Here is a 20,148-nt window from a genome sequence, read left to right on the forward strand (position 1 = left end):
TCCCCTAGCACACCGGATTTCTCTCGCTCAGCTAGGGACTCCTGGCCTGGGGTCAAGCCAGTTCTCCCCCACGCAGCCTGGGCCTCATCAGGTCCCTCACACGTGATCCAGACCCAGAGGAATCAAGCTGCCCCACCTGTTTTTCTAAACCCTGAGGGGGTGTCTCTCTCGCAGGCTGTCAGCTTACTCTAGCTCCAGCTGATCCCCCCCACTGGCTCTGTGATCTCGCATGGCACTGTGCACCCCAGCAGCATGAAAGACTCAAATACCACACCCTGACAGTGCCAGTCTAGTGCCAGAGGGCAGTAGTCACTCGCTCAGCCTCAGTGAGCACCAAGACCTCGCCAGCTCAACCCCGACCCTGCCTGGAAGAAGGGGCCTCCCTGAGCCAAGAACTCCCTGAGCTTCTCCTTGGAAGAGGCCAATACCTCTCCCTTCTCTCCCTCTGTCCCTGACCCCCTTCCACAGAGCTCTCTTACCTACATCCATCTGCTGCCGACACCTCCCCAGAGAGGTAAGCAGGATAAGGATGTTGTCCCCATTAAACAGAGGGGAAAACCAAGGCCTGGAGAAAGGAGGCTGGCATGGCCAAGATAAGGACCTAGGACCCGATTCCCACTCCTGTGCTCCTTCCAGGTCTTTTAACTGCCACCTTGGTGAGACCCTACATGTGATGGGGTGCCTATGCTCACCAAAGTCCACTCGCTGCCCAGGCTCTCTGTCCCACAAATCCTCATGCCCTGATGGCATTCCCAGCAACTGAGGGGCTAGGTTACTCCCAGGGGTGTTTGAGCCAGGGCTTCCAACCTTGGTTCCAAAGCGGGCATGCAAAGGGTTTCCTGGGCTGGCTGAAGGCTGCTGGAATGAGGCTGCAGAAGAGCAGGCAGGGAGGAGGTGGGAGGGGGTTCCGGGGCCTGGTGATGCAACTCTCTCCTACATGCCGCACCTCTTCCACCCACCACCCACCCCCATGGTAAGGATGGCCTCAACGTCAAAGTCCTAAGACAGCCTCCTGGCATCACTCCTTGCCAAAACTCCTTGTGGGGCCTGCCACCACTGTCAGTGTGAAGTGCAACCCCTTCAGCCAGGCACACGAGGTCTTTTGACAGTTGGCCTCTCCCAGCCTTTATGGCCTCCTTGCTCACCTCCACTGCTCACCTCCCTCCTTGCTAAACTTGCATCACCGTCTCCCCAACATTCTAACCACACCAAACTGTGTGTGGCCCCCACCCCACTCAGAGCATGGCTCTGAGGCCCACTCAGTGACTGTGGGTTGAACTGGACATACACGCCTACACGTCTCCAACCACACCACAGATGTGCATACAGATGCAGGCACACACCTTTGTGTGAAAACCTACCACATGTGGCTTTTTGCCAAATCACACACACAATGGAGCTGTGAAATCTAAGCCAAGAGGGACTGACAAATCTGTTCTAAGGACCCCTAAAGAGACCAGCCATGGTCACGTCACCATCCCCAAGCCCTTGGCAGGGCAGCAGGGAAGCAGGAGTGGATCTCTGGCTCTGGCTGAGCCCTTGACAGGCCCCAGGGTCTCTAAGCCCCAGAGGGTAGGCAGAGGATAGTCAAGCAGGTCCCAACCAGGCTTTCATTCTGGTTCTTGGCAGACCTGCTGTGCAGCCCCAGACAAGCCACCTTCCCTCTCTGTTTCACCAGCTATAAAACAAATGGATTTGGATTGGCAGACACCTAAAGGCTGTCCAGGCCCATTGCCCAGCTGCTTTCAGTTCATGCCAAGTGCAGAGAATGGAAGGCCCTGTGAAGGCAGCAGCCAGGGAAAGCTGCTGGGGATGGAGATGAGGTGGGAACGAGGGCAGCAGGAACCCAAGTGGAGACAGACGGAAGCCAAGAGCCACAGGACGGGAGCAGTTATTATGACACATAATTGACATTTATGGAGCAAATAATAAGTCCTACAGAACACTCACCACGTAGGCTTTATCTCATATTTTCATCTAGATTGCAGCCAAATATATCCTTTCTCATCTTGGGGTTACCAAATAGGCAAATCTAATGGGTTAGGCCCAATCCAGCCTCTGGCCTCCAGCCCCTACAAACACAGGCCCAGGGCAGGGGCCACAGTGGCAGGGGGAGACTCTGGCAAGACCCCACTCTCACTCACCCCTCAGCAAGTGAGTAAGCAGCTATGCGCACAGGAATCAGCACAGCACAGCCCGTGCTGAGGATCTCCGTGTACACACACAGATGTGTTCCCCCTCCTGCGATGCCAACACCAACACCTGCATGCTCACATGCCACCACACACACGCATGCACATGCTGGGGACGTGGCAGACAGGCCCTCTGCCACAGCCCCAACCCTCTTATCCTGCTGTTGCTGGGAACTTGACACCCAGTGCTAATCCTCATGCCCCCGAGGGCAAGGACGGAAGCAGGGACAGGGCATATCTAGAGGGTGCCACAGGAGCACCAGCACAGCCATGTGGGTACAGTTGCCCCTAAGACTATGATACCCCCACCCCTGCTGGAAGAAACCTCCCACCAGGACAGAAGGAAATGGAGCCCCTGCATCACAAAGGGGTGTGAATTCCCCTGTCCCGTAAATCTCCCTGGACCCCAGAACCCAGCTCACCTGCTCACCTCCCTCCCCATCTCCAGCCCACCAAGAACCATCTGCAAGCTGCACCGTCTAGAGCCCAGGTAGAGAAGAGCTCTACCTGGAAGGAAGGTAGAAGGAAGGGCTCCTTCCCACGAGCAGGGCACGCCAGCCCTGGCCCAGAGCCCCTCACACCCTCAGAGAGGAGGGCACGGCTGGGGTGGAGGAGGGGGCCAGCAGGAACAGCCCCAGGCCTCGCTGTTCTCTATGGCTTTTTATTCCTATGTGATTCTACTGCTCACTCATATAGGGATTGGAGCCGTGGCGCACGGTGGGGGCAGCCAGCGGAGGGCTCGAACACTGAACAAGGGGGCCCAAGGAGAGCCAGGACAGCAGCCCCACCCTCTCCCAGTGCAGTCTGCTAGCCTGGCTAAGGAAGCCCTTCCTCTGTTGCTCCCCTCCCCACTGGCCTCTTCACAGCCAGCCATAACAGGAGAAGGGGAGAGGGGCTGCTGGACCCCACCACTCCTCTGACCCACCAGCCCAGCACTGGAGACCCCCACTGCAGGCTGGCACCAGGAACTGGACTGTGTTCCCAGAGGAACAGCTAAAGGATCTGGGGGCAGGGAGTGGTTCACCTGGGAAAATGGGTCTGGCACAAGGAAACAACACCCAGTGTCCTGTGTGGCTGGGGGTAAACCCTGGATAAACAGGGGTTTATCAACCAAAGAAAGTACAGTCTGGCTAAGAGCTGTCCAAAGACAGAAGTTAGTCCTTGGTGGCAGGCAGTAAGCATGTGCCCAGAGAGGCACACATCACAGGGTGGAGAGACCTCAGCAGGGATGCCACAGGGGAGAGTCACAGTTGGATGGGTGGCCAGTCCCTCCCAGACCTCACAGACTAAAGTTCTTAGGCCTGTCTCCCTGGGGTCTCTGCTCACCCACATCGAGAATGTTGGGAGCCAGGCTCAACCCTCCCAAGCTTCTGTTTAAGTGAAGCAAGTGCCCTGCAGAGATGGGTACGGAGAACTCCTGCAGGGCCCTGGCACAGGGGCTGCTGCCCAACACCATTCCCCTTCCAGGCAGCTCCCCGCTAACCTTTGCTGTGATGGAAGAAGCACTGAGAACCCATAGTGTGGTCCTTTTTATTTTCAATCCTTCCTGTTTCACCCCACAGAAGAAACAGGCTCAGGAGCTGAGCAGAGGGGCTGCCTGGGGGAAAACACTGGGAGCAGCAAATTGGCCTAGGGGCTCGTCCTGGTCCTCAGGGGTACCTGCTGCCATGGCTGAAAAAGTAGGGGTGGAAGAGAACCCCCATCTGCCTGTCTGATTGGGGAGTTGGACACAAAGCAGAGGTCCTGGTTGGGAGGTGTGAGGGCCAACCATGTAGCTAGGGCCAAGGAGAAGAGAGGCACTAAAGCCTGGTGAGGCCCTGGGGACCAAACCTGGTCTGCTCCAGGACACTGCCCTGCAGGCCTCCTCTAGGTTCCCAAAACATGACCTACAATATCACCGCGGCTGCAGGAACAGGAGGTGGGCGTCCATGACATTGGTGCCAGTCAGCCCTGTGTGCAGCAGGTGTGCCCCACCCTGGAAGCGACAGAAGAAGGTATGTGAGTCATTGTGGGCTAGGAAGGCGGCCACGTCCAGACCCTGGGCAGCGGCCTGGCTGGTAAGCTCAGGCTTGACCCAGGCCCCGGCTGCCTCTGTGGGCCCATCCTGCCCATCAGTGCCACCACTCAAAAACAGCACGTCAATAGATCCCAACGGCCACCGTCCCAGCTCTGCTGCAACACGCAGGGCCAGTTCCTGGTTCCGGCCACCCTTGCCTGAGCCCTGCAACTGCACTGTGGGCTCACCACCAGCCAGCAAGCAGACCGGGCCCCGAGTGCCCACCACGGCCTCCAGAGCCTCCTTCAGCTGCAGGTCTGGGAGCTGGAGCTCAGCTGCCAGTTCATAGAGTTGTTCATCCTCCTCCACAGAGGATCCAGCCCCAGGCATGGTGAGGCGGGCTGCAGCCACTCGGGCCAGCAGTGCATAGAACTGGGCTACACTTTTCACATCTCCCTGTATGGCTGTGCTCAGCACCACAGCCCTGTATCCCAGCGCCTCGGCCTGCTTCTGAGCCTCAGCCAGTGCCAGTGCATTGGAGCCAATGATCACATTGAGGACGTGACCACAAGCGTGTGGCCCATGGGGGTCAGAGTCAGCCCGAGCCAGCACAGTCTTCACAGAACGTGGCAGGGCAGCACGAAGGCCATAGCGATTGAGGATGTGCAGGCAATCTTGCACACTGTGGATGCTGGCCACAGTGGGGCCGCTGGCAATCACCTCCACAGGGTCCCCCACCACGTCTGACAGAATCAGGCTCACCACCTGGGGAGGGGTCGCAGAGGCAAGGCTCAGTCCCACCTGGTCCTTGCCCCAGGGCCCATGAGGACAAACTGCCTCCATCTATCCACACGTCCTCACACCACCCAGTGCACTTCCTCACCCACTTCTAACCCCTCTCAAGTGGGTGTCAAAACACCTAGCCCTGTGGACTCCTGTACCAGGCCTCTGCCCTTCATCTCCCTGGCACACATGGGCCTGGCTCCACCAGCCCAGGGCTGCCTGGGGAAGAAGAGACCCACGCACCTGGGCAGGGTAGGCGGCCTGAGCCAGCCCCCCACCCTTGAGCTGGGACAGGGCCTTCCGGATGGTGTTCAGCTCCTGGATGGTGGCTCCACGGGCTGCCAGCAGCTTGGTGAGTGTCTGCTTCTCCTCCAGTGTGACAGGTGGGATGGGGGCGGGCAGCAGGGCCGAGCCCCCACCTGCAGAGACAATGAAGACGCTGGGCAGAGAGGATGGATGACAAAGGGACTTCCCTACCGGGGGAGCAGGCAGTCAGTGCTCATGTTAGGTTTGAAAAGGGGAGGCTAGAAAGAGGGGTTAGGGTGCCCCCGTGTGGACATATAGTGAATGTGTGCACAGTTTCCACACCCAGGTTGAACCCTCCTTTGGGGTAGCCCAGGTCCCAGCAAACACTGGAAGAACTATTCCTTAACAGCTTGGAAAAGGAAGCAGACCTAGAGGAGATAGTGGAGAACGAGGGTGGAGACTCTGAGAGAGCTGGAAACCAGGGTTCTAGCCCCAGGTGACAATGGTACAGACAGCAGCAACAGAGACATTTTCCTTGCAAGGCCTGAGTGAGGTGCTCCCTGGCTGCCCTCTCACGGTTATCCAACAAGGTCAGTGAAGGGGAGGACCCCACAGCTCACAGGAGGCCACCAAGGAGTCAGCCATCCAGGCTCTTTACTGCTCCCCTGTCCTGTGACCTTGAGAGCTCAGACCAACAGCTTCTTGCAGGCCTGATATTTGGAAACCCCCACCCCCCATCAACACACTGTCCTGAGCCAGTCTGGCACCCACACCTGAGATGAGCACGAGCAGCAGGTCATCAGCTGTGAGGCCTTCAGCCAGCTGCCGGATGGCCAGAGCAGCCCGCAGGGCATCTCGGTCCGGCAGGTTGTTCTCCGCGCCCTCGAATACCAGGACACGGCTGTGTGGCTTCAACAGCATCTCCCTCAGGGGAGAGAGAACGGGGAGCAAGATGATTTCCCACACGTACAGGTGAAGGGGACATTAAAAAGGACACCCACTGACACCCGCTCTGGACCCAGGCCAGTCCCAGAAGAAAATGGAAGCTGGTGAAGGAAGGAAGCCCCGATCCAGCCTGCATCTGGGCCCAGGTTCCCCTCCACATAGGAGCAGCCCCCCAAGGCTCCTTACTGCTTGCCAGCACTCTCCATGGCAGCACGGATCCCCTTGGGAACGCTGATCACGCCCTGCACAAGATGCTGGCCCAGTAGCTCCTCAGCTGCAGTTGCCATGCCCAGGACAGCCTTGCCAAAGCCCACCAGGTAGAGGTTTTGCTGCAGCTGAAAGCTCCGGTCCCGCACCTTCAGCTGCCCGCTGTCAGGGTCCAAAGACAGTGCCCGCTGCAGCATGGGGCCCGGCAGCACGGCACCCACAGTGCTCTCAAACAGCTGCCGTGCCTGCTCTGCCAGGGCCATGCTACTGGCCAGCCGGGCCAATGGGCCCCCCCAGAGGAGTGGGCTCAAGGGGGCTCGGGCCAAGTGACGCAGGACCTGCAGGGCTGCAGCCATGCCCCACTGCTCTCAGCACCACCGGGCATCCATGGCTGCCTAGGGGGAAGAAAGCACTAGTTAAACCGTTGCAAGGCCAGAGACAGGAGGCTCCCCACAGCCACGGCTCTGAGGGCTCAGGGCCAGTGAACCCCACAGCTGCTGCTGCAAGAATGGGCCATCTGCCAGTCCAAGGAGATTTCCTAAGGCCCACAGCTGCCTGATCTCACTCCAGTCTTCTGAGCCCAGGCCTGCCACCCAACCATGTCCTCCTCTTCCACAGGCCACACGCCAGCCCTCTGGACACTCTGCCCAGAGTCCAGAGGTCCTGTGAGCTGAGCCCTCCTCCTAGATCACCCCCTTCAGCTGAGAGTTAATCATTCACAGAAGAAGAAATTACTATCAGTGGGCTCCCATCCCACCCCTTTTCCACCCCCTGCACTTCTGAGCCTTGCCCAGGGCAACGCCCCTTTCTGGCACTCCGTCCTTGCCTCTTTACCACTTCTGTTGCTACAAAGCTTCTGGCTGTCCTACCAACTGACCTTGAGCCCAGTGACCTCCAGCCTGCTCTCTCTCTTTCTTTAAAATTAATTAATTAATTTAATTGTTGGCTGTGTTGGGTCTTTGTTGCTGCGCATGGTCTTTGTTGCGGCGAGCAGGGGCTACTCTTTGTTGCAGTGCGCGGGCTTCTCATTGCAGTGGCTTCCCTCGTTGCGGAGCACAGTCTCTACGCACGCGGGCTTCAGTAGTTGTGGATCTCGGGCTCTAGAGCACACAGCCTGCTGTATTTCATTAGCTCATGAGTCTGGGCTGAGGAGTCTGGAAAGGCTAGGTCTGTGTAGGGAGGCTGTAGGTTTGCTGGAACACCGACAGGCAGGTCCAGGCACATCCTCGGGGCACACAGCCCAAAGAATCCCAGCACTCAGGGTCAGTCCAGCAACAGGTTCAGGTTCAAATCAGAAGTGGCAGCAAAGCCTGGCTCATAGGAGAACCTTGAAAAAGTCCTTAGACGCCACATGACCCCATGTACCATTGGGCCCAATGTGCAAGACAAAAAAGGACGCCCTTCCACCTACACGGTCAGACCCACCCATGCCAAGAACATGCCTTTGGCTCTGACATAACAAGTCTTGGGTCACACCACCCACAGGAGTGAGAGCAGCATGGCTGGAGTAGGCAAAGGGCAGGCTTCCCCAGCTGAGGCCAAATAGTCATTTTCCCCACTGGGCACAGTTAAGGCTAAAAAAGCTTTAAGGGGAAGGTCAAGAGGCTGTAGCGGAGTTTAGGGACAATAAAGCCCCAAAGAGCTCATCTGTAAAAAGGCATTACTTTAATAAATGCCCACCATAAACGCTGCCAGCTGACTGCAGCAGCAAGTGTGGACAAAGCAGGGGAAGTAGGCTGGGAATCAGGCTCCAGCTCTATCACAGGGACAGCTCCATTTCTCTCACTGGGTCTCATGAGCAAAATGAGAGGTGAGATGAGACTAATGCTCTCCCCTTGACATCCCTGGGCTCTCTGAAGCTGTCCACTGTTAACACTGAAAATCTGGACTCCAAACATCACTTCATCCCACACTGAAAAAACCTGGCAACTTCTAGCCTCTGGCCACTTAGCCTACCTGGAGCTCAGCTTTCCCACAAGAGAAGACAAACAGCGCCTGACCCCAGCTGTGAAAGGGAACACAGGGGGCGCTGCCATACGGACTCCAAATGGGCCCAGCTGTTGCCGGGGGCTTGTGAGGCTGGCCCATTAGGATTGGCGCCAAAAGCGGCTTAGGTAGCGATAGCTGATTTTGACAGTCAGGCATAGAGGATACCAGCTTTGCCACTGGATATCAGAGCCCAGGGCAGGGGGCGCCCAAGAGTAAGGCAGCCAGATAAAATACCGGACGTCCAGTTAAATTTGAATTTCAGATAAATTAGGAATTTTTTTAATGTAAATACGTTCCATACAATATTTGGGACATACCTATACTAAAAAATTATTTGTTGTCTATCTAAAAATTCAAGTTTAACTGGACGCCCTTAATATTTTTTTTTTGCCAAATCCAGCAAGTCTACTCTTGACACCGCCTCTCCTAAACTCCCCGGCCCTCCAGCAAGAAACCCGGAAATACCGAGCGGACTCTCCTTGACTCCTCCTAGCCACAAAGCGAGGCTGGAGCCCTTTCCGCCCTTCGCCGGCTCGCCCAGCCCCGGAAGTGGCGTCACCCTCAAGCCGGAACCTCTGGCTTTCGTGAGGTAAATGGCGGCCGCGTAAAGTAATGTCCGAGGAATAAGGGCCCGCTGTTGCCGGGCCCACTGGTTCTGCGGGCCCTCGCTACGCGGACTTACCGCAACACCGTTCAGAGCCGCGTCTTCCAGCCCCAGGAACCGGAAGTGCTTGGGGGGGCGGAGCGGAATCCGGAAGTATGGGGTGGGTGGGGCGCCTGTGGCGGGAGGCCGGGGGGAGCGGGGGCCGGTGGCAGCGGGAGCCAGCATGGCGACTAGGGAATTGACTCTACCCTGACCGCCAAAAGGCCTGGTTGGAGTCACCTTCAGGACTCGGTGTCTTCATCTCTACAATGCGTTAATAATCGCCGATTTCTTTAATCCGTCTCCTCCTTTATTCTGTAGGATTCAACCAGTCGCAGATACATTCCGACCTCCTGTTAGGTGCCAGGCACTGGGCTAAGCAAACAGGCTGAGAATCACTACTTACCCGCAACACACCCCCTCCTGGGGCCAGATGAAGTCATCCCCGTCCCTCCTCACCGCTATAATTCCACAATTCATTCGTGTTCCCCGCCATCTCTCTTGAGCGACCAAATCACAGCTCTGATTCAGCAAGAGAGTTCTAGTCCGTGATTCTCGAACACACAAGGTGCGTGTAAACACAAAGGACTGTGGGCCTCCCACACTGTCCCTGCTCTCACGCTGGGCCCGGCTTAATACCTTCCCACATTCAAAAGACAAGTCATGACCAGACACAAAGACACAGAAGAGTACATTGTTTTTACTGATGTCTTCTTGGGAAGATCACAAATAACACAACAGATCTCCTAAAAGTCTTAAAACATATTTCTCCCCACCTGCTCTTTTTACTAGCTGCCACATCTCCCCTTTCCTCTCCAAACCATGCTCTGCTCTTGTCAAGAACTCCTCCTCCCCCCTTCCTAGCTGTCTCCCCGGATTTTTCTTTCCTGGTAATAGAGGACCTTTCATTCCCTATCTACTTCTCCCAAATGCTTCCCCACCCCATCATCAAAACAAAGGCAACTTCAGGAGGATCTGCCCTCTTTAGGCATGGGGAGATTGTAAATACTTAAAATTGCAGTTTTTCCTTGCTTATAGTAAGCTGTCTTCATCCATCCATGCATTTATTAATTTCTCCAACATTCAGCAGACATTTCCTGAGTGCCTTCTAGGTGGGCCAAATGCTCTAGCTGCTGGGATGAGTAAGCAGTGGTACTTTTAGTTGGGAAACTTACTCTGCTTTTGTAATTACATTCCCACGCTTGCGGGGCTGGGGAGTGTAAATTTGAGCACCTCTTATTATTTAGTCCCAGGGACTCATAAATAGACACCATTTACTGTGCCAGTGCTGTTCTGTCAGATTGTTAACAGGAGAATAATTATATCCATTTTTTAAATCCCACCCCACATCCCACCCCACAGCTACTCACAATATGCATTTAACAACAAGGTTTAGATGCCCACTGGACTGTGAGCTCCTGGAAGGTGGTAATTTGGTCTAATTAATATTTGTATTTCCACTGCCTTGCATAGGACCAGGCACAAATACAAGCTGGAATTTTCTTTTTTTTTTTTTAATGAATTAACAGTGGGAATTCCCTGGCAGCCTAGTGGTTAGGACTGGGCGCTTTCACTGCTGGGGCCCAGGTTTGATCCCTGGTTGGGGAACTGGGATCCTGCAAGCCAAGTGGCTTGGACAAAAAAAAAAAAAAAAAAAAATTTTTTTCAAGAAAACAGTGAAATGCTCAGCTACAAAGTGCTGCAGACCCTAGGTGGAAAGGATTGCACAAAAGGGAAAGAGATGCTGGTGCGTGGGACTAGAAGACTTCATGAGGCAGTGGGATTTGGGTCTAAGAAAACAATTAGGCACATTAGAATGCTTAAACATACTTTGGTAGTAGGCATGAATATGTCTACAGTCTTTGTACTCTTTGGCAATAAGTATCAATGTCAAATGTGACAGACATTTTCAGTCCAAGGAGATAACTGGTTATGTGGACAAAGGTGGTATAAGAGAGGAAAAAACTTTTTCCTCTAATCTCTTAGGTTTATTGACTGAGGCCCTACAAATTAAACTGACACATGACAGATTAACAACAGAAAAAGGTTTATTTCATATGGATAAGAGAGGCCTCACAGAAATGACATGAAAACCCCAAAGAAGCCATTAGGCCTGAGAGCTTATGTACTATTTTTAACAAAGAGTGATATTTTTTGGAGATGTGATGAGACAAAAGGGGTTTGAGCTTCTCAGGGCAGTAAATTGTGTGAAGGTAAATATATGAAAGAAACTAATGGAAGATAAGGATTGCTGAAGTAATATTTGTCTGTGAATATTCACCTCAGCGTTAGCTCCCCACCTCCTAGTATGAGGAGGGTGCCTTTCTCATGAAACTGAGCCCCCCAAAAGTGGGTTCCCTTTGCCAAGTTTATGATTAATCTCTCTATCCAAAACTTTATTCTTTTCTTGTCCCTTCTGACCTCTATCCCTTTTTTGTCCCCTTTGACCACAATCTTTTGCTAACTGAACGCTAATCAACCAGAGTCATATGACTAAAACTGCTGTTATAGATAACATAGTTGATGTACAAAAATTGCTGTTGTAAATATCATCATTAACATACAAACTCAGGTTGTTTTCTCCAGGGCAAGATGAGCTAATAGGCCCTGGAGCCATGAACCACCTGGCCAGAGAATTATAACCCAGAGATATCATGTCTCCCCAAAATATGATTACGAAATGTCATAGAAATGTCCCAAGACGATAATTAATCCCAGTTCTTTGTTCTTGCCCTTTAAAAACACCCCCAACTCAAAGACCAAGGTGGACTGGATCTGAGACTTGTCTCCCACTCCCTTGCTTGGTGCCCTGCAATAACCCCTTACTTTGCTGCAAACACCCGCTGTCAGAGTTTGGCTTTCTGCGCCGTGCACACAGGAGCCATTGCTCCATAACACTCACAGGAAATTTGTCCTGCTTTTAGGTAAAAAGGAGGAGGGCACAGAGCCCTTCCTGCATCTGCTGTTTCTCATATTCTTTCAACTCAAAATAATTCTTATGCCAAAGTGGCATATTTGGGGGTGGCATACTCTGATCCCCTTCAATGGACATGAAGAGATAATCAGCCCAGAGATTTTATGAGTATAAAGCAATCTGAACATCCATTGATAAGAGAACTTATACAAATAAGTTATAGTACTTCTAAACAGACATTAAAAATAATTTAGGGGCTTCACTGGTGGCACAGTGGTCGAGAGGCTGCCTGCCGATGCAGGGAACACGGGTTCATGCCTCGGTCCGGGAAGATCCCACATGCCGCAGAGCGGCTGGGCCCATGAGCCATGGCCGCTGAGCCTGCGCGTCCGGAGCCTGTGCTCCACAACGGGAGAGGCCACAACAGTGAGAGGCCCTCCTGCGTACTGCAAAAAATATATATATATAAATATATATAAAAATTCTAATATTATTAAGGCTATGTACATGCTACTTTTTGTAGCATGACTATTTTATGACTAAAAAGACTTGAAAAGGCCATTTAAGTAGAATTTAAGCCTTCCTTGTTATTCAGGCAAGCCAAAGGAAAGAAGGCTATGGATTGGAGTACATTACTCGTACCCTATTACGGGAAGGTTTACTGAATTGATTCATTAAGGGTAAGCTTTAATTTAAAGGTTCCCTTTTAGAAAAAAGGAGGAGGTCATTTCTGGGTGATGTTGGGTAGTCAGTGACCAGGAAAAGGTGGTGTGAATGAAAAATATTGCCTGTCATATTAGTAAACAAAGGATGTTGCAGCCATCAAGCCATCACATTACAGGTGCCCCAGCGGTGAGCCCTGAGAGAACTCAGGATAGAAAAATAATGCCCACCATCAAATCATCAAGACACTGCAGCCCACCCCATGGTGGACCCTGAGGAAATTCAGGATGAGAAGACACAGGATACTGGCCCCAGGTAGCTGAGGTGCATATCAAAGGAATCATTTCAGTGACCCCAGACTCTTACATCTTCCCATACATAGAAAAATGCTAAATTCCTTAACTTGAGATATCTGGGTTTCTTTAATTAACAGCACTCTTTTAATGTTCCAACTACCTGGTCTTTGTTGCAAAAACTCTTATATCCTGGCTACCCCCTTGCCTTTTCGGAGCAGTCTCTCAGAGTTATCTGAGATGCTGTGTCCTGGGCTTAAGTCCTCAGTTTTGCACCGAATAAAACATAACACTCAACTTCAACTTTTAGGTTGTGCATTTTTTGTTAGTTAACGGTGGCAATAATGGCACCCATCCCCACTAACAGTGATGAATCTCAGGAATGCATTGTGGATAAAGTACTAGGTCCCTGTAAGTCTGAAATATCCCCCTACCCCACACACAAGCTCAAGGGGGTCACCAGGGGTAGTGAAGGGTGCAAATTTGGGAGAATGGTGCTAAATCTTGGGCTTTCTGACCGGGAGCTTTGCCATAAGTAAATCCTGTTCATTAAGGAAGATGATCACAGATGATGTGCTGCTGTTTGAGGTTTCAGATGCCTGAGGAGGTTTGAGGTGTTAGTCCATGTCATCAGCACAGCACCCCGAAAGCACCCACTTCTCTATCAAAATTTGTCCTGTTGTCCTCCAACCTCAAACCACAATGGTGGCTAATAGTGTGAACTAAGAATGCCACTACCATATCTGTAAACAAAGGATGTTGCAGCCATCAAACCACCACGTTACAGCCACCCCTGATAGTGCAACCTGAGGAGACTCAGGATGAGAAGACAAAGGATACTGGCCCCAGATAGCTGAGGTGCATATCAAAGGAATCATTTCAATGAGCTAGACTTTGCATCTTCCCATACATAGAAAAGCACTAAATTCCTTAACTTTAGATGTCTGGTTTTCTTTTTTTTTTTTTTTTTTTTTTTTTTTTTTTTTTTTTTTTTTGCGGTATGCGGGCCTCTCACTGCTGTGGCCTCTCCCGTTGCGGAGCACAGGCTCCGGACGCGCAGGCCTAGCGGCCATGGCTCACGGGCTTAGTTGCTCCGCGGCATGTGGGATCTTCCCGGACCAGGGCACGAACCCGTGTCCCCTGCATTGGCAGGCGGATTCTCAACCACTGCGCCACCAGGGAAGCCCATGGTTTTCTTTAATTAACAGCAATCTTTTGATGTTCCCACCACCTGGTCTTTGTTGCAAAACCTCCTATAAATCCTGGCTCCTCCCTTTACCTCTTGGGAACAGTCCCTGAGAGCTGTCTGAGAGCCTGTCTCCCACGTTTAAGTTCTCAGTGTGTCCACCGAATAAAACAACTCTCGACTTTTAGGTTGTGCATCTTTTTTCCGTTGACAGGTATATAACAACATTGAAGAGGTCAAGAACATTTTGCTGTGTGTATTCACAAACTCAGGAGAGTGTTGTGCACGAATCAATACCGTGAAGCAGGAGCATGAAGCAGAAAGCAGCTTCCACAAGAAATTCTTGGCAGTGTTGCAAAAATCTTGGTTCCCTGTGCACCGATGCCGAATAAAAATACAGAGACAGAGATTTTGAAGATAAGAAATAGAGAGGGGACTTTCCTGGTGGTGCAGTGGTTAAGAATCCATCCGCCAATGCAGGGGAAATGGGTTCAAGCCCTTTTCTGGGAAGATCCCACATGCCACAGAGCAACTAAGCCCGTGTGCCACAGATACTGAGCCTGTGCTCTAGAGCCCGTGACCCACAACTACTGAGCCCACGTGCCACAACTACTGAAGCCCGCACACCTAGGGCCCGTGCTCCGCAACAAGAGAAGCCACCACAATGAGAAGCCCGTGCTCCGCAATGAAGAGTAGCCCCCGCTCAATGCAACTAGAGAAAGCCTGCGCGCAGCAACGAACACCCAACGCAGCCAAAAATAAATAAATAAATTTATTAATTAAAAAATCAATCAATAAATTTCTTTAAAAAGATAAAGAAATAGGCTTTTTAAATTTACTTTGCCAGGCAAAAGAAAGACACAGTAGGCTAGTGCCTCAAGAACTGTGCCTCCCTTCCCTGGGGAATTACAGGGATTCTTATACGGGGAGTTCTCAGCCTGAAGTGAGTGATAAGGATCAAAATGGTGAAGGTCTTGCATTCATTCTTCTTCTTGCATTATTTCAAAACAGTCACCGCTGGCTGGCGTCAGGCAACCCGTAATTTGGTCCATTAGTCTCTTGGTTATCAACCTTCGACCTCCTTTCTGAAATACAAACAGCTACAAGGGGTGATTTGCTACAAGGGAGTGCAGGATGTAATTCACACAATGTTAAAGAGTGATAGTTTATTTGTGAAGTACAAATCTAGTTACAGACACTACAGATTAGTAACAGTTAAAATAAAACTAGGCGTGATTAACTCTTTCAGGCCAGGTTATGTTTCTTCTCTAGCCTGTTCACTGTTCCCTTCATTTTCTTTGTTCTTAGGAGCGGGAAAACTTCATTTCTATTTTTGCTGCAGCAGCATCAGTCTTGGGTTTCTGTGGTGGGGCAGATTTTTATTCCATCAGTTCACATGGCTTCTGGCTGGGGTCCCTCTCCTTTACTGCATTTTAGTTATGACTGGACAGAGACAAATGATAGTAAGAATTCAGGACCAGCAGGGGATGTAATATTGATATAAAACCAAAAATAAAAATAGTGAATATGGGGCTTCCCTGGTGGCGCAGTGGTTGAGAATCCGCCTGCCGATGCAGGGGACACGGGTTCGTGCCCCGGTCCGGGAAGATCCCACATGCCGCGGAGCGGCTGGGCCCGTGAGCCATGGCCGCTGAGCCTGCGCGTCCGGAGCCTGTGCTCCGCAACGGGAGAGGCCACAACAGTGAGGCCCGCATACCACAAAAAAAAAAAAAAAAAAAAAAAAAGTGAATATGAATGTGTTCAGACTTTTCTTCAATAAGGTGAACTCAGTATGGTTACTTTAATCTGAAAAGTACTGCGAGTTATTATAGTGCCTTCATAACAGAACCTGTAAAAAGTTCTGCCACCTTAAAATCCACTGTGAAAATTTAAAAGTGATTTTTAAACATGTTTTTTAAATTTATTTATGGCATGCGGGAACCTTAGTTCCCCATCCAGGGAATGAACCCATGCACCCTGCAGTGGATGTGCAGAGTCTTAACCACTGGACCACCAGGCAAGTCCCTGATTTTTTTTTTAAATGCAAAACCTGAGATAAGTCAGAGGGTGTCAGTCATCAACCCCAATCCCCTTGTCCTTGACATCCTGGACCTGGGGACTCAGTGCCCTCTTCCCTACCATTCAGCCCCTGATGCCTCGAGTGGAAGAACAACCTTGGGGGGCTGCCAGAGTCATCTCTGAAGTAAGCTTTTAGGAGCCCCCTCTCCCACCTCCCCACTCCCCCACCCCACCTTTGCCTCTGTAGGCCTGGACGCTTTTCCAGGCCAGGCCCAATGTGGGGTGCTCCGGGGACCCAGAGCTCTAGTCAAGGAAGATGTCAGTGGAGGGTTGCTCAGCAGGAGGGAGAAGGTCAGGCAGTCTGGAGGCGGAGAGGAGTGGAGCTGTCCTAAGTAAAGGCTTTTAAACACCCTAGAGCTATTTTTCTTAGGAGGACGGGTGGGGGAGAAATACACACAAGCACCAAGAAGCCGCTCAGCTGTGACTGATGAGGGCTTCGAAAGCAAGGGAGGTCTGAGCCGCAGCAAGGGTTTTTAAGCCTTTTGAAACAGTTTTATAGTATTAGAGGCAGTGGCTTTAGGCAGTTCTTCCTGGCTGTGGGCTGTCTAGGCTTATCAGGGAAGATTCCATCCAGTCCTTCCAGAACAAGAAGGCATTGTTTACCAACAATGGACTTTGTTAAATGTGAAGATCGTCTACCCTTGGCCCTGGAAACAGAGCTGGCGCTTTCCAGTTCAGAAGCAGAGTGTGAATCCAGACTCAAATCGCTTACTAACTGCATGACCTTGGGAAAGTTACTTAACCTCTCAGTCTTCATCATTAAAATGGGGTTAAGAACATTAAATAAGTGATGTGTTTAAAGCACACATAAAGGAACTTCCCTGGCGGTCCAGTGGATAAGACTCCACGCTTCCACTGAAGGGAACCCGGGTTCGATCCCTGGTCGGGGAACTAAGATTCCCACAAAGGGAACTAATATTCCCACAAGCTGTGCGGTGTGGCCAAAAATTTAAAAAATAATAATAAAAATTAAAAAGTACACATAGGGCTTCCCTGGTGGCGCAGTGGTTGAGAATCTGCCTGCCGATGCAGGGGACACGGGTTCGTGCCCCGGTCTGGGAAGATCCCACATGCCCTGGAGTGGCTGGTCCCGTGAACCATGGCCGCTGAGCCTGTGCTCTGCAATGGGAGACGCCACAACAGTGAGAGGCCCATGTACCGCAAAAAATAATAATAATAATAATAAAATAAAGTACACGTAGAAAGGCTCACAGTTGTGGCTGGGCCAGCTTCACAGGTGTGTGAACTGCGCAGTCACACAGAGAACCAAGGTCAGAAAGTTCCTGCACTTGGTTGAATATTTTGCTGTTGCTGTCTTGCAATTCTTAACAATTTGTTGAGGAATTTGTAAATTCTTAACAATATGTTTTATTTTGTACTGGGTCTGCAAATTATGTAGTTGGTCCTGCTACCAGGGAAAGATGCTGTCCTTTCAACCAGGCCTCCTGGTCCTGGAGTTTCAGGACCTCTCTGAGAAATTCCAGACACTAGGAGAGCCATGCTACACCCTGGGAGAAGCAGAGGTGGCACTGTAGTTCCCGGGCAGGACTAAGGCTGTAATGAGAAAGTTTGAGGCCCCTTCTATGACAGGTATGTCCTGGTCGCTTGGCCCAGAGGAGCTCTTTATCAAGGGGTGTCGAAACCCTAGGCTTGTCTGGCTAACTCAGTATCTGAATTACATACACAGTATGTAATTCAGGAGTGGTACAGGCTACATGAACTAGATGAAATCAGCCACGGGTTCCTTGCAAAAAAAAATAAATTTTTTTAATTAAAAAAATCAAATGTTCTAATCTTTTAAAATCCTTTAGGGACTTCTCTGGTAGCACAGTGGTTAAGAATCCGCTTGCCAATGCAGGGGACACAGGTTAGAGCCCTTGTCTGGGAAAAATCCCACAGGCCTCAGAGCAACTAAGCCCGTGCACCACAACTACTGAGCCTGCATTCTTGAGCCCCTGAGCCACAACTACTGAGCCCACGTGCCACAACTACTGAAGCCCGTGCACCCAGAGCCCATGCTCTGCAACAAGAGAAGCCACCACAATGAGAAGCCCACGCACCACAATGAAGAGTAGCCCCCAGCTTGCCACAACTAGAGAAAGCCTGTGTGCAGCAATGAAGACCTAACACAGCCAAAAATAAGTTAATTAATAAATTGATTTTTTTAATTTTTAAAAAATTGTTTAAAAATTTTAATCCTTTAAAGCATATATTAATACCATCATCAAAAGGAAAAAAACAGAAACCAAAAAAGCCAAGAAACCAACAAAAAATAGAAAATATGTTTCAATAAATAAAACCGTTGCTGAGGATGCCTATAACTCCACAGAAGAGGTTTTTGTAATTTCCGTTTGATGTAAAATGTTACCTCTGCTCATGGCCACCATTTATTTCCTTTTGGTGGTAAGTGAAATGAAGCATTCATTTAGCAAGTCAAGCAATTTGTCAGGTAAGAAGTGATTACATGTGAACCGGCAATTGAAACATGCTATACAAAATTACCAAGGGTTGGGATTGTGTCCGAACATTCTGTTTTCCCACTTCGGCAATTAAGCTCACACATACACAGCCTTCCCAAAGAAGAGAGTCACCTGACTCTGGTTACTGTGAGGGCTTGTGTAAAAAGTTGAGGGGGTAGCAGAAAACCACCCCAAAATGTGCTACTTTCACATGTGGATTGTTTTGAGTTGAAGGCAATTAAGACCCAGCAGACTCAAGAAAAGCTTTTTACCTCTCCCTTAACTGCCTAAGAGAATTTAGATAGGGAACCTGTACCAGAAAGAGAGAATTTTTTATATCAGAAAGACTTACCTGTGTGGCATAACAAGATTTTGTTTACCAGACATTTGCTCTTCTCATCTTCCTGTGAATTGTCTTCCTCCCCTTTGAAGCCCCAGACCACTTCCCCCTTCTCCTTAGCTCAGGATGGTATATAAGCCTCAATTACCTGACTGCCTTTGAGGCTGTCTTTGTGCGGCTGCTGTACATACTTACATAATTAAATTTGATACTTACTTACTCTGTCTTATGTCAATGTAATTATTAGACCAGCCGATGAACCTAGAAGTGAGGAAGGGAAAATTTTTCCTCCTAAACAAACTTATTCAAGCTCCAGGGAAGCCCCACTGGGCATTCTAACTCAGAAATTTATCTCAAAGAATTGGAATTCGTAGGAATCCTCAGTTTCGGAAAGAAGATATATTGTTTAGGTCACTTTAAACTGCAGCATGAAATGTAGAAATTTAACAAATGGGCCAATCTCGATCCTATTATGGTAATCATTTCACATTTTTGTATAAGTGTATCAAATCATCCTGTTGTACACCTTAAACTTGACACAATGTTATGTCAATTATCTCAATAAAACTGGAAAAAAAGAAAACAAAAACCCTATCCAACTAGCTTAAACAATAAGGAAAAATTGTTATTTCACATAACAAGTGATCTCAAGGTAGAATGGCTGTAGGATTAGCTGTATAGATTACAGGGGCCCTGTGTCAGTTTCCTAGGGCTGTCATAACAAAGTCACACAAACTGGATGGCTTAAAACAATGGAATTTTATTGTCTCTCAGTTCTGGAGGTTAGTAGTCCAAAATCAAGCTGTCAGCAGGGCCATGCTCCCTCTGAAACCTGTAGGACAGACTCCAATCTCTGCTTCCATTGTTACATGGCCATCTTCTTTGTGTCTCTCATCCTACAAGGACACCAGTCATACTGGATTTAGGAACCACACTACTCCAGTATGACCTTAATTGATTATATCTGCAACAACCCTATTTTCAAATATGGTCATATTCTGGGGTACTGGGGGTAAGGACTTCAATATATCTTTTAGAGGGGACACAATTCAACTCATAACATTCCCTGTCCATCTTTCTGCTCTGCTATTCTCAACCTGCTGCTACCTTTAGGCTGCTCTCTTCGTGGTCCAGCCTGGCTATAGCACTCCCAGGCATCACATCCAGCAAAACAGTGTCTTTCAGATGAAGAGGGAGCATCTTTTCCTTTTAC

The 20,148-nt window shown here is 50.2% G+C and overlaps 1 protein-coding gene across 4 annotated transcripts; it reads right to left on the reverse strand.

Moving 5' to 3' along the window:
- Positions 1-3,708: 3,708 nt before the first annotated feature.
- On the reverse strand, positions 3,709-9,582 carry GLYCTK (glycerate kinase). Of its 4 annotated transcripts, none has more exons than XM_067044019.1 (5): positions 9,408-9,582; positions 6,349-6,764; positions 5,991-6,142; positions 5,215-5,390; positions 3,709-4,953 (listed from the first exon to the last, which is right to left on the reverse strand). In XM_067044019.1, the coding sequence occupies exons 2-5, from the start codon at positions 6,723-6,725 to the stop codon at positions 4,087-4,089; spliced, it is 1,572 nt and encodes a 523-aa protein (XP_066900120.1). In that variant the 5' UTR covers positions 6,726-6,764; positions 9,408-9,582; the 3' UTR covers positions 3,709-4,086. The 4 variants fall into 4 exon arrangements, with proteins under 4 accessions (XP_066900120.1, XP_058931545.1, XP_066900122.1 ...); XM_059075562.2 differs by lacking the exon at positions 9,408-9,582 and adding an exon at positions 9,041-9,376; XM_067044021.1 differs by lacking the exon at positions 9,408-9,582 and adding an exon at positions 8,824-9,068.
- Between the last annotated feature and the right edge of the window lie 10,566 nt (positions 9,583-20,148).

The sequence above is a fragment of the Kogia breviceps genome, chromosome 10 (genome assembly GCF_026419965.1).
Source record: "Kogia breviceps isolate mKogBre1 chromosome 10, mKogBre1 haplotype 1, whole genome shotgun sequence".
In the NCBI taxonomy this organism is placed as follows: domain Eukaryota; kingdom Metazoa; phylum Chordata; class Mammalia; order Artiodactyla; family Physeteridae; genus Kogia; species Kogia breviceps.